This window comes from Oryza brachyantha, chromosome 11, assembly GCF_000231095.2.
Source record: "Oryza brachyantha chromosome 11, ObraRS2, whole genome shotgun sequence".
Classification (NCBI taxonomy): domain Eukaryota; kingdom Viridiplantae; phylum Streptophyta; class Magnoliopsida; order Poales; family Poaceae; genus Oryza; species Oryza brachyantha.
In genome coordinates, this window is record NC_023173.2 from 14,893,804 (window position 1) to 14,907,459 (window position 13,656).

The 13,656-nt window shown below is 40.0% G+C and overlaps 2 protein-coding genes across 2 annotated transcripts; both read left to right on the top strand.

The window, feature by feature from the left end:
* The first annotated feature begins 343 nt into the window (after window positions 1-343).
* On the top strand, window positions 344-1,742 carry LOC102713418. Its single transcript, XM_006663516.3, has one exon. It carries the CDS (start codon window positions 393-395, stop codon window positions 1,635-1,637), a length of 1,245 nt encoding a protein of 414 aa, XP_006663579.1. The 5' UTR covers window positions 344-392; the 3' UTR covers window positions 1,638-1,742.
* A 3,262-nt stretch (window positions 1,743-5,004) lies between these two features.
* On the top strand, window positions 5,005-11,834 carry LOC102714238. The gene is made up of 10 exons (XM_040528961.1): window positions 5,005-6,558; window positions 6,685-6,792; window positions 6,888-7,053; window positions 8,429-8,544; window positions 8,877-9,086; window positions 9,933-10,205; window positions 10,290-10,419; window positions 10,722-10,859; window positions 10,943-11,461; window positions 11,750-11,834. Exons 1-9 carry the CDS (start codon window positions 5,005-5,007, stop codon window positions 10,987-10,989), a joined length of 2,742 nt encoding a protein of 913 aa, XP_040384895.1. The 3' UTR covers window positions 10,990-11,461; window positions 11,750-11,834.
* The last annotated feature ends 1,822 nt before the right edge of the window (window positions 11,835-13,656 follow it).

Consider the following 13,656-nt stretch of genomic DNA (forward strand, 5'->3'; position numbering starts at 1 on the left):
TCATTCAGCCATTTTATCTACATTATTCCTTAAAAGGAAGAGCCAAAGAGAGGTCATGGACAGATCAGTGCAATAAGGTAAGCAGGTGGAGCAGCACGCAATGCATTTCGCTGTAATTGGGTGATAGGGCACGGTTGGGGTTTGGCAGACTTCGCCGGGGAGATTTTTCCCGACGAGTTCGCCCACACCTGCATTCGGATTTGCTTGCCGAGTCAGCTCGAGCACCTGCAATCGGATTTGCTTACCGAGTCGGCTGAAAACCGAATTCCCATCGGATTTGCTCTTCTGCTCCCGCTATATATGCGTGCCCGACCCCTCCCCAAGAATCAGTGCAAAGAAGCAGAGCTCAGCCAAGATTTCCACCAAGACGAAAGTGTTGGAGCGACGAGGCCATGGCGGCCGATCTGCCAGACGATATCCTGATGGATATCTTCTCCCTCCTCGAGATCCCTGACCTCATGAGGGCGAGCTCCGTCTGCGCGTCATGGCGCGCCGCGTACGGCAGCCTACTCAGGCTTGGCCAGTACAAACGGGCCCAGACACCATGCCTGTTCTACACATCTGCGTCCGATGACGATGAGAGGGTTGCTTGCCTCTACAGCCTCGCGGAGAATAAGGTTTACAAGTTGACGCTCCCGGATCCACCCATCCGGAGGAGGCATCTGATCGGCTCCTCCCATGGCTGGCTGGTCACCGCCGACGAGAGGTCCGAGCTGCACATGGTGAACCCGATCACCGGTGAACAGGTCGCTCTCCCGTCCGTCGCCACCATGGAGCACGTCAAGCCCATCACCGATGATGCAGGCGTAGTCCTCGAGTACGAGTTGTCGGAATACTGGGGAGATATGGTTCATGAAGATCCGACGATCCATTCTCCCGATGGCCTCCGTGATCACCTCTACTTCAAGGCATTCGTGTTTCTTGAACCCTCCATGGGAGGCTACATTGTGGTGCTCATTCACAATCCATTCCATCAGCTTTCATTTGCAAGGGAAGGAGATTGTAAATGGACATGGCTGCCACCGGGTGAAACGTGCTACGAGGAATGCATCTACATGGATGGCCTTCTGTATGCATTGACAGCAAGTGGAGGAATCGATGTGTTTGATCTCAGCACTGGCTCTTCTGCTATCACAAGGAAGGTATTTGTAGGTTCGATGAAGTGCTATATCCACGAGAACATGTACATTGTTCAGGCACCATGGGGTGATGTGCTGCAAGTTTGGAGGGAGCAGGAAATTGCAGCCGGGGACAATGAGGAGGATGCTCCAGAATGGGACATTTCAAAGATTTTAATCCATACTAAGAACATACATGTGTATAGGATCGACATGGCAACAAAAGAGCTTGTGGAAATAAATGGGCTACAAGATCATGTGTTATTTCTGGGGAATAACAAGTCACAGTGTCTCAGTTCTGAAGAATACCCGCACTTGAAGGCAAATCATGTCTACTTCACTGATGATGAAGAGGACATTGCATTATCGGTTAGGGATCTTCCCCGTGACATAGGTGTTTTCAACTTAGAAAATAACAGCCGTGAAGAAATTGCACCCCCTCAGCTATGGTCTGGATGGCCAAGTCCAATTTGGATAACACCTAATCTTACAATTGGGAACTTGAGATTGAACAACTAGTTAACTGCTAGAGAGCCAGAGTAGTATCATTTTATCTGTTTTCTAGGTTTCCACTCTTTTTTTTTTTCAGTTGTAACCTTTTTTTTAGCCAGATCGGCTGGAATAAGCGACCAAATTTTTATTAAGAATAGAAATAATGGAGTATAAAAATTATAAGATTTACGCCATTAAACCCTCTCGACTTATGAAATCTCACTCAAGCATGACACTAAACAAAAATTTCTAGGCCTATCTACTCTCAACAGGTTGATAAAACAGAGGTCAAGATAGGTGTGGTTGAAGGTAGGGGATGTAAACACCAGATTTTTCCAGATCAAGGCAAGAGCCAGGAAAAAGAAAACCACATCCAGTCTTCAACTTCGGAAGATGGTGTAGCCTTTTCCCACCAAAGAAATCATAAATAATATTATTTTATTTTTAACATATTTTTAATAAATAATTTTATTACTAAACCTCATTGTTAAATATTTTCACCATATGAACGTTTTGTCCACGCCACCCCACCTAGCATGGCAAAATAATGTTGTCATGTGGAGTAGTTGGTGTGACAGTATTATCTTGCCTCATCAGTGCTGGCTAGTTTGGTGTAACGGCTCTTTTTGCCATGCTAGAAGAGGTGGTGTGGTCAAAAATGTTAAAATGATAAAATTATTTACCTTCAAGGTTTAATAATAAAATTATTTATTAAAAGTGTCTCAGTTCTGGGGAATAACAAGTCACGGTGTCTCAGTTCTGAAGAATACCCGCACTTGAAGGCAAATCATGTCTACTTCACTGATGATCAAGATGGCATTGCATTATCGGTTAGGGATCTTCCCCGTGACATAGGTGTTTTCAACTTGGAAAATAACAGCCGTGAAGAAATTGCACCCCCTCAGCTATGGTCTGCATGGCCAAGTCCAATTTGGATAACACCTATCTTACAATTGGGAACTTGAGATTGAACAACTAGTTAAATGCTGGAGTAGTATTATTTATCTCTTTTCTAGGTTTCCACTTTTTTTTGTCAGCTGTAACATTATTTAGCCAGATCGGCTGGAATAGGCGACCAAATTTTTATTAAGAACAGAAATAATGGAGTATACAAATTACAAGATTTAGAGCATGCATGCTCACGGGTACAATGAGAAGCAGCAATTAACTTTCAGAGCATGCATGCGACTATGCATGACTTATAGGATTTAGATGAGATAAAAACTGTGCTGTCTAGTTAAAGTCAGAAAGTGCGCCAGGCCAGATGGCTTCACAGGACTCTTTCTAGAGCAAGTCAATACTATAGCCAACTATTGGCTCCAATTTATCTATAGCCAATTTAATAGTTAATTCATACGATAGTTACCTATAAAACATCAATACATGGTCTCACATGTCATACATATTTTGTCTTGGAATCCGTGTGCAGCTGATTACAAATTAGTAGCCCACCTCTCTTCTCTCTCCTCCTATCTCTTTAAAATATGTTTACAGCTGGCTTATAGCTTGCTATTGTACCTGCTATAGTACTTTATTATTAAAAGAACTTTAAGCACAACTTGTCATCTGTATATTTATACTAAATTTTTAAATAAGATGAATAGTCAAGCATTGTAAAAAAAAGTCAAATATCTTACATTATGAAACGGAGGTAGCACTAAATATGATGTACATTGCTCTTCTTCCCAACAAATAGGACCCCAAGAGTGTGGCACACTATAGGCCAATCAGTTTGGTACACTCCGGCAAAATCTTCTCCAAAATTTTGGCAAACAGACTAGCCCCAAAACCGTAAACTTTGGCATCACAAAATTTCATGCATGTCAAAGGGTAAATTCCCCATGTATACCTGAAAACTCACCTAATCAATTCTATACACTGAAATTTATCTGATCCCTTCTATCCCTAAAATTTTAATTTGATCCTGTTGACGTCAAAAGTTGACTGATGACGTGTCACACATAAAGGCTTGGAACACTTTCTTAGACTGCTTCAGTGTAAAAACTAAATTCTTAAAAAAAACCAGGCGTGCAAATTTTAATGGGCTGAAATCTATCTGCACGTGGCGACGAATCTAAAGCTGGTCAGCTTTGATCGGACGACTATAATTTCATGATGACGTAGTCTTCTAGGAATTATTTTTTGTGGGTGAGCTATATAGGGGATAACTAGAGTCCTTATTCTATAGATGTGCGTGAGTTAGTTAAAGATAATCTTATAATTAGAGATATAATCAAACTTATCTTGTATGCCACGTTGGGGGTTGTTCCCAACCCATATAAATACATGAGTGCGGCCTCCGTGAGAGGTGATAACGCTTTTGCAAAGTTTATAATCATGTGTCCTTAACCTGGATAATGCATGACTTTGGACAGATAGTCAGATGCTAATATATGTAACATCTGTTTACATAACAACGACACAAATTTCGTTATTGTTTTCTATCACCAGCAACCTTTGGACTCAAAACAAATATAGTAGACATAAAAAAAAAATAAACATAGTATAGATTCAGTGAAACTAATTTAGTGTCATACATATTGCCATATGTTTTTTTAAACTTGCTCAAACATAAAGTTTCCTAACTTAAAAAAAATAAAGTACATAGCCGGTCCTTAAACTTATGACGCGGTACCACTTAGTTCCATAAACTTAGAAAGCGCACGTTTAGATCCATAAACTCGTTTTAATGTACCATCCAGGTCCATGAACTTGTTTTAAATGTACCATCTAGGTCTATGAACTCGTTTTAATGTACCATCCAGATCCATGATTTTAGACATTAAAGCGAGTTCATGGACCTAAATGTGCACTTTCTAAGTTTATAGACCTAGATATCACGTCACAAGTTTAAGGACCAGCCATATACTTTACTCTTAAAAAAATTCGGAAGTTATGAAATGGAGGGAGTAGACACAATCACTATTTACTTTTTGCTATTGATCAAACATTTGATTTTTTGTTCTTCTGTCAAATACGTGAGCTATGCATGGAGGGCTAGAGGGGAGGATGTGTATGGAATTTTGACTTTTAGATTATCATCTAATATCAGTTATCGGATTTAATTGATGGATTTAAAATTTTCAAACATTTGTTCGGTAGGCAGACCATCGCTGTATATCCATTCAATCAAATTTTGCAACAACGACACGGAAATCCCGTGTCCTCTTCCCCCTGCGCCCGATACAAATAGCCGCCGCCTCCTCCCCCTCGACTCGCCAACCGCATTCCCAACAACCTCGCCGCCGCGCGCCACCGCCTCCACCGAAGCGGCCGCTATCTCCGCCTTCTACTCCCGCCTCTCGCGCTCCCCTCGCCTGCGTCTCCGCGCGTCGGGCATTTCGACGAGCACCTTCTCCGCGCGCTCGCGGCCAAGCGCACGTACCGGCGATCGATGGCAGCCCGGACCGCCGATGCCGCGTCCACGGCCTTACGCAAGGAGGCCGCGGAGATCATGAATCTGCGCTGCGAGGGCAGTGCCACCGCGGCGATCGCGCAGGCGGTGAAGCTCGGCCTGAAGCACGGCGACTCCGCGCTCGTGCTCAACCTCGTTGGCACCCTGCACCAGATCTCCTACGCCGCCTGCAAGTTTATGGCGTGGAGCAACGCCGGTTCCGCTGCGGAGGAGAGCTCGGAGGCGGCGGGTCACAAGAGCTCCGCGCTCTACGCCTTCTCCGGCGCGGCGCGGCTCGCCCCCAAATGCGTCAGCATCGCCGTCTCGCACGCCCAGATGCTCATCGAGTGCGAGAGGTACGACGACGCGTACGACGAGATCATCCGCGCCCTCACGATCTCCAAGTCCGACCCCGTCGACCCCGCGGAGAACGACGTGGCATACGATCTGTACGACGGCGATACGACCCGCGCTGAGAGGTTGCAGAAAGCCATGGTCGTGGCACGCCATGCCATGGAGCGCATCACCACGGTGATCTCTGAACAGTTCATTCCCATGGAGTCCGCGCGTGTTCTGGACGGCATCAAGCTCGGCGGGGACGCCACCGCCAACGCGCGCGCGCGAGCGAAGCATCTCGCCGCGACCTACCCGTTCGCGCCGCGCGTCCACGTCCTCCGCGCGTTCGTCGACCTGGAGCGAGTCCGCGGCTTCGACCCGGCCATCGACAAGAGGCGGTTCCTGCGCCGCACCCTCGATATGGTACACGAAGCAGCGGAAACATTCCCTCTCTCGCTCGTGATCGCCTTGTTCCGCGCGAGGCTCTTGTTCGTCCTGGATCAATACGACGATGCCGAGCACGAGTGCCGCAAGGCGATTGCCCTCGAGAGTCCCCAGGACCCGAAGGCAGACGACTTGCCTCCTGGATCTGTCAGCGGAGCAGAGTATGATGACAGAGTATCTTTTGTCAAGAACCAGCTTCGAACATTGATGAAGAAGATCATATTGACGGCTGCAATTTACTTGCAAATCCTAACCAGCGAGGAGGAGAATAGCTTGATGTCAGTGCGGACCAAACCATTGATTCAATCCTGTGATGAAATTGACAAGTCGTCAGCAAAGACCATAACTGATGCACTGCGGTTTTTCAAGCATAACAGTTCATGGAGTTTCTGGATTTGCCCTCTGTCTAACCGCTGTGATCGCTGGAAGTTTGTGGACACTTCTTCACTCTGGATACACCTATGCAGCAAGCATCCGGAGGGGTCCTGGGGCAAGCTGCAATCAGTTCTGGGTCCAAAACTATGTGAAAACACATCAGAGGGGGATTGTTCTTCCTTGAAATGGATAACTTGTAGTCAAGATTCAGACCAGAATGACATCTTCCGTTTAATAAAGGTGAATGATATGTTCGATTCCTTGATTCGTCTGGTAGAGGGTGGAACAGAACCAGATTTGGTGGAAATGCGTACAGAGAAATGCAGAGAAGGGGCTGAGATCCTTGAGGGAATCAAGGGAAGGATGGAGACATTGCCTACGGATATATCTAGCTCTCAGGTTTGTTACAAGTTACCATCGCATGATGATATGACATCATTTAAGTTTAGCGTTTGTTCTTTGTGTGTATTTTAGTTCTTACAATCATGTTTACTGGACTGACGATTGACTTGCTTTACATTTCAGTTTGATGACGCTCGATCTGAAATACAAAATATGTGGCTTAAGTTCCTCATAAATTCTGTTTTGGATTATCAGGAGGTCATATTTCCATTTGTGAGATCTTTCATATGGGTGAGTTACATTTGTAACTGCTTGTTTTCCATTCTTTTGTAAACAGTTATCCAGCTAGTTGCTCATTGCTGTCTCACTAATAACCATCTTTGCAGGCAAAACTAAAGAAACGCATGACTGGAGATCCAAATATTGTTGGTCATATAAGTTCTTCCAAAATAGACCCTGTATTTGAGGATGGGAATTCAGGGGATGTGGAAGGAACCGCGATGGAGATAGCTGAAATACTGCTAAACATGAAATGCAGTCTAGAACTAGAAGGTGACAGTTCCCCCACGACTCCTTTGCCTGCCACAGGTCAGTGTAATTACGTTGATAGTCTGAAATACCCAGTCCCTGCTCAATAAATATCTCTTCCCACTTTGTAGATAATATATTTGATAATTAAAATGACAAAAGTAACATTAATGTTTTCTAGTAGTATTTATAATCTGCTATCATGCCATCTTTAATTAATTTGAAAATGACTCTTTGAACTTCACTGTTTCGACGTCATAAACCAGTACAAACGAAGTGTACTGAACGGTGAACCTACCTAAGTATTTGAAGAACCATATAGAGCAGTGGTGTTAAACTCTTAGACATAACCTGTCTTAGATTGTGAGATGTGTACACTGTCAAATAGGATAAGTTTCGTCTGGCAAAAAAAATAGGATAAGTTTGTCCATGAATTACAATATGGATTTAATCGATACCCAGTATGATGACTTCCGTAAAACCTTGTTGATGCCGCAAAACTTAGTGCAAGGATCCAGATAGTGGCCTTCCTTTTCTATGAAGCCCGGTTGCTATCATACAGCACAATAGACTAATTGTAATTTCGGATCATCTTTCAATGCAACCTGTTCTTTGTTACATATATTGATATGTTCGTGCATTTGTCAAACTATATTTGTGTAGCATCTACATGAGGCACACTTTCTATGTTGCAAACAAAATTTTAACCCACATAACTTCCATTCAATTCAACTACAGAAAGCCAGTAACTACTTCGGTTTAATTTCATAGTGTGAGAATAAAGTGTGTGTTTGTGTGAATTTGGTATTTGGACTCTTAGTTAATAACCCGGAATGAAGCATCACGTCTACAGTGAACCAAAAATCGTTTTAGTTCTATGCAGATATGTGAATAATGTTTCGGTTGTATTAACACTACGGAGTTGCTTTGTTTCAGGAGAACTTTAACATTCCCTATCCAAAAGGTAATTATGACATGGTTTAATCATTGCTGAAAACAGATAAATGAGTTTTGGTTATGATTTCTTTGTGAATGTGAGCATAGTAACCTCAAAAGTATTAGTTGTATCTGTTATTTCTTTTTAATTGGAATGTAGTAATACATGATTTATTTGTTAACATGAGCACAAAAATGTATTCATAATTACATTACATTATCATGGTCGTAGCAAAAGAATCTGTTCCTATTTTTCAATTATGTAATACTCCCTCCGTTCCATATTATAAGATTTTTTGGGTTTATCTAAATTTATTAATGTATCAATGTATATGTTTTCTATATGTGACAAGATTCATTAACGTACATATGAATCTAGGCAAGGCCAGAAAGTCCTGTAGTATGAAACGGTGGGAATATAATGTGATGATTGCATATTCTTATGGATAATGTCATTATCCAGAAACTTATGGCCAATCAATGGAGGAAATGGCAAACACCACTAGATATCAAAGTGTTGATGTTGTCAGCAAAGAAAACAATGACAAAGACCTGTTTATCTTGCATGCAATCATACAGGTAATATAACCTTGCATGCAGTTTACGAGAAATTTTACCATTACTGTGAAAGTACTTAGAAATACCAAATTTTTAGTATAAAATTTTGGTATCTCAAGTTACCTTATCAAGAATGGTAAAAAAACTCATAGCTTATTTGTTAGGTAATTTTACCATTCTTGACAAAGTATTTTGAGGTACCAAAAAATTTAATACCTCGAAGTACAAATTAACTAATGATACTAAATTTTATACTAGAAAATATGGTACATCTCATTACTTTCGGTAAATTTGCTCGAATTTGTTTTGTCAGGTGCTAGCCTCGGACTTCTGATTTCCTATAAAATGTGCAGTCATTGTGGAATTTGAGGTTCCTGAGAGATGAGATTTTAATGGGAAAACCTGCATGGATCCTGAATATGAGTCATAACTGCTGCATGGCAGACCTGATCCATGAAATCTTCTCTGCTTGGGGAAAAAATGAACAGGGCGGAGTGGCTGCTTTACTGTCTTCTGTGAAGACCAGTCTCTGTAAAATTGCAAATGGTGACATGTTCCAAAAGGTACGAGCAATAACTATACTGCTTTTCTGATAATTATTACTCCCTTCATTGCCTTAATATAAGGAGACCTTGTGTTTCCTGATTCAAACAATACTGTTTTTCTGATAATTAAATCGGCTTTCATCGTACTTAGTGGCAATATATTGTGAAATAAATTAATGGAAAATATTAATTTCTATATCATGCTTTACAAAAATAATTGGAGGGCCTAAAAATTAAATATTACTGTATGCGTTATAAAAATAAATGTAGGTACTAAATTCTATTGTATCATGTGAAAGCTGAGTTTATAATTATGCTTTCTTTGTTTTGTGGGCACATCTGTTTTGAAGTGGCGTTGTGTGCATGGTGATGTACTGTTGGTTCTTCTTCTTTAGTGGAATGCCACGCAGTTCTCCTGCATGTTCGAAAATGAAATGTTTTCTGTTGATGCTACATTTGATGGATTGCATTTTCTTCAATCCTTGATCTGTGGAGGTTATAGAAGTTTGCGGTTGTTTTCAGTATCTGATATTTTTCACATTTCATAGAAGGAAACAATTCTCGGTAGCTAAAATTAAATTATGTGACACTTTTCCTACATTTTCTGAAAAGTCATTTCAGAAAGAGCTACATTTTTTTTTATCTCTTGTTCCATATTCACTACAGTGAGCAAATTTAGTTACGTGAGTGTTGTGATCTTTTGAGGGAAAGCCGTCAGTCTCATTTTATTCTTTTTCTGATTAAGATGTAAAGTGTCAAACCAATGCATCGGAAACTACTAACATCTTCATTCTGCTTCAGCCTTATTTTCTTTCCTTGTATAATTTGCTACCTTCAAAGGTAACTTTGGTTAATCAATTTTAGTTCCAAGCTGGAAAACAAATTGCTTCTGAGGTTGTGGCAACGATTCTTGAAGGATTGCATAGATCAGAAGCTTCTTTGCATTTTTATTTCAACAGTGAGATTGAGGATTGTGAAGTAAGTCCTGTCAGCTGCGGAGATTGCATATGCCGAACACATAATCTGTTTGGAATTATTTTCCATGTGCAAATGAGCTGTCGGTGTGGGAAGTCTTTTGAGAAAGAACATACTACAATATTCTATAGACTTGATGCTGGTTCACCTCAAACAACAAAGGTGTGTCACAACATATTTCCTGTCATCACCTCAAAAACTTGTCCAATTGTATCCTAGCAAATAGTAATCACCAAATTTTCGCAGCTCAAGTCCTTTTCAGAGCTTCCGGTTCTATATGATGAGCAGTTATGCTTTGATGACAATTGCGAGTATTGTGGAAGTCCAAACATTGTTGATATTTCTCCTTGGAGCGCACCACATTTCTTTACAATAGGTAAAGTTTCTTGTCTACAATAATAAATTGCAATTTTTGCAGTTGGTGTCCCTTTTCCCTGCCTTAACAGAAAATGATATTGAATATACGTATGACAACCACTTGTTTGTTGCGGCAAAAAACATATGTTGAAACTCGAAGACTGTCTTCTTAAATCCAACAACACTGAAAGTGCCTACATTATTAAGTGTGATATGGTTTGGTATTATGCTGGTTAAGAGGCTTTTGTTCCATTCAATTTTTTTCCTAATGTTAACATGAAAAATACTTATTTTTGTTCTCTTTTCCCCATGATTTTGCAGGTTTAGATTGGTCTGGTGGCTGTGAGAACCAGGTTAATCTATCTGAAGTTCTGCTTGGCATTGCACATCCCCTTGATATTAAACTTCTCTGCAAGGGTGTTCGCTCCTCCGCAAACTATGCTCTGGCCTCAATGGTACGTTGACAGAGAACCTTGCTTCCTTATGAATTAAATTGTTGATATAACGGAAAAAATAATGTTATACTTGATTGTCATGTTAAGGAAATCCGAAAGGAGGGGAAAACAATGAGCTGTTTGGTATTGGTTGATATCATTGTCAGTTATGTTCCTTGACTGGTACTGTATCTTAATCATATACTGTATTTTGAATTATACTCATAAGGCAAGGGAGGTCACAAGGATACTGCATGTACCACTTGTCTTAAAAGGGATGGTGTTAATTTCAAGCAAGGTTTTACTAGAATTAAACGGATTAAGATTGGTGTTTACCAGATTCAATCTGATTAGTCTACAGCAGATAATAGGTTGAAGCATCATGTTCATGTCTGAGTTGGCCACATACTATTTTGGTGAATGTTTCTAAGTCGTCAATGATCTTGTTGGCGAAGTTTATTCTCCGTTAACTTTACAAAGCTCCAGCATTTGGAATGCTTTAAAACAAGAATTGGAGCAACATTTGGTAGTCCGTGTATGCAGAAGTGGCAATAACAGATTGTCCTGTGTGGTTGCACTTGTCAGGATGTTTCACTGATTGAGAATTGAAAGGAAGTAACATACCGGGTAATCTTTAATTGGCTTCTTTCTGCCTCTTACTCAGTGGTTACCATTTTATATTTATCTTTTGGTTTATATCTTGACTCTAAATGTCACCATCAGAAATTACAATCAATGGTAGAGGACGTACGTTGGAATACCTTGTTTTATTATTTTCTATTCAATAAATGTATTCCCTTGTTCTATTGGATCTTTTGCATGGTTTGATAGTTGCTTGTGTTGATCAAAACATGTCTATTAGGCTTCCATACCCCTATAGTTTATTTACTCCCTAACATCCAAAAATTTCTGCAGATCTCTTATGCCGATGAGCGCTACATCTGCTTTGCTCGCGACGAGGACAAGTGGCTCATCTGTGATGCGGGGAGTGTTGAGGTAGGCAACTGATTGGCCTGTGCAGCAGTTTGTAGGCTTCTTGATTCTGATATGCTCTCTGTAGCAACGCTTCGGTGCATATTACTTGTAATATAATACTGTCAGTAGAACTAATCTCGTCTATTAATTTGAAAGAGTATTTTCGTACTTTGATTAATAATAGATTTGTATTTATTATTTTTTATCACATTATGCACGGATTAAAAAAAAGCTCAGGAAGGTCTACTTACTATCACATTAAAAAAGACGATACTACCCTCTCAGAATTCTACTGCATCTAAAATTGTTGGTAGTATAATTTAATCAGAACCGTCTAATAAAATTAGATCAGTGGTCTGGATTAAATTATACTACAAGTAATATGTACCGGATACATCGGAGTCGGCCTCATTGCTGAGATGTTAATTAACTTTATACAGGCAGTAGATTCCTGGGGTCAGTTGCTTGAGCGCTTCAGAGACAGCGGGCTCCAACCTGAAGTTCTCTTTTTCGAGGTCATCAAGTAGATGTACGAGTGCCTGGAACTGAAAGAACCATTTCATAACATTGTATTCGTAACATCCGAGTTATTTTTCTTGCATTATTGCAACGAAATAGTCGTGACATGTCTCCATCCTGTTGCTATCTCTACATCAGGAAAGGTCTTCTGGTTCAGTTTGAATCGCAGCATTTTGTATGTTGCTTTGAATTTTATTCAGTCCATGTTGCACTGTAAATGCATGGCACCATTTTTCTTCTTTCGGCTATCATGAGCAGAAACTACTCCCCTGTTTTATCAGTTTAATAACATTGACTTTTGTATCCTGATTTAAATTTTTATTCAAAAAATAGATAATATTAATTATATTGTTATGATCTCTTTTATTAAAAATATTTTATTCATGATTTACAGTTTTGTATATATGTATATTTTTTAATAAGACGAATAGTCACATGTACATACAAAAGTCAATAGCGTGGAGAAAAAAGTGTTTACTGTTATGCTATTAGTAGCCAGTTTCTCAAACCTGTAGTTTTTCTTAAAAAAAACATTTTTAAAATAAAATAATAGTGTACCCTGTTGATATCAGTTAATTAAATTCATCCGACACGTGTGCAATAATCACTGTGGACCATGTCACCATGGGTTGCTAGTTTCTTTCTAGTAGCTAGCGAGCTATCGATCATAGTCACTTAAGAACTGTTGAGAGCGAATGTTGAAGACAATGGTAAGACCATGATGCAATGACCAAAGCACGTCATTGAGATTGTAGGGAAAACAGGTGAATGACAAACGACCAAACTGAATTTTTTTTTTGACTGGAACCAAACTGAATTTTAGCTAGAATTGTATTGTACTCTTTTTCATGGAGGTAGTACAATGCCTATCAATTCAAACAATTTTGCACCATATGCGTCGGATCAGGGTCAGCTGCAGTTGCAGGTATGACTGCAACTTAAGCAGTCTTGATTAATCCACCGTTTAATGGAACACCAACGGGGAACTATCTCCTCCTTTTTTTTATCATGGATAGAATTAATTCACTTAGATGCACTTAGGAATATAATGGCTAAATTATTTATGCTCGCTGTGTTCTGCCCAATAAAAAAAATGAAACTATCAGTTTAAGCAAAGTAGTCTTACCGTGCATTTATGTATTTAACATCGTTGACTTCTATATTTACGTTTAACTATTCATCTTATTAAAAATATTTATATAAACTAGCACAATACCCATGCTTCACCAAGAAAAAAATAATCATTTCAAGTAAAATTTTATTAAAATACATGGTACATATATGTATATGTACGTATATGTATATATAATATATGTCATGTGTATATA

Excerpts from the sequence above, each read along its gene's own strand:
- LOC102713418 (XM_006663516.3), top strand. The coding sequence starts at position 393 with ATGGCGGCCGATCTGCCAGACGATATCCTGATGGATATCTTCTCCCTC.
- LOC102714238 (XM_040528961.1), top strand. The coding sequence starts at position 5,005 with ATGGCAGCCCGGACCGCCGATGCCGCGTCCACGGCCTTACGCAAGGAG. Across the intron at positions 6,793-6,887 it reads TTGTGAGATCTTTCATATGG|GCAAAACTAAAGAAACGCAT; the intron begins GTGAGTTACATT and ends CCATCTTTGCAG. Across the intron at positions 8,545-8,876 it reads TCTTGCATGCAATCATACAG|TCATTGTGGAATTTGAGGTT; the intron begins GTAATATAACCT and ends TAAAATGTGCAG.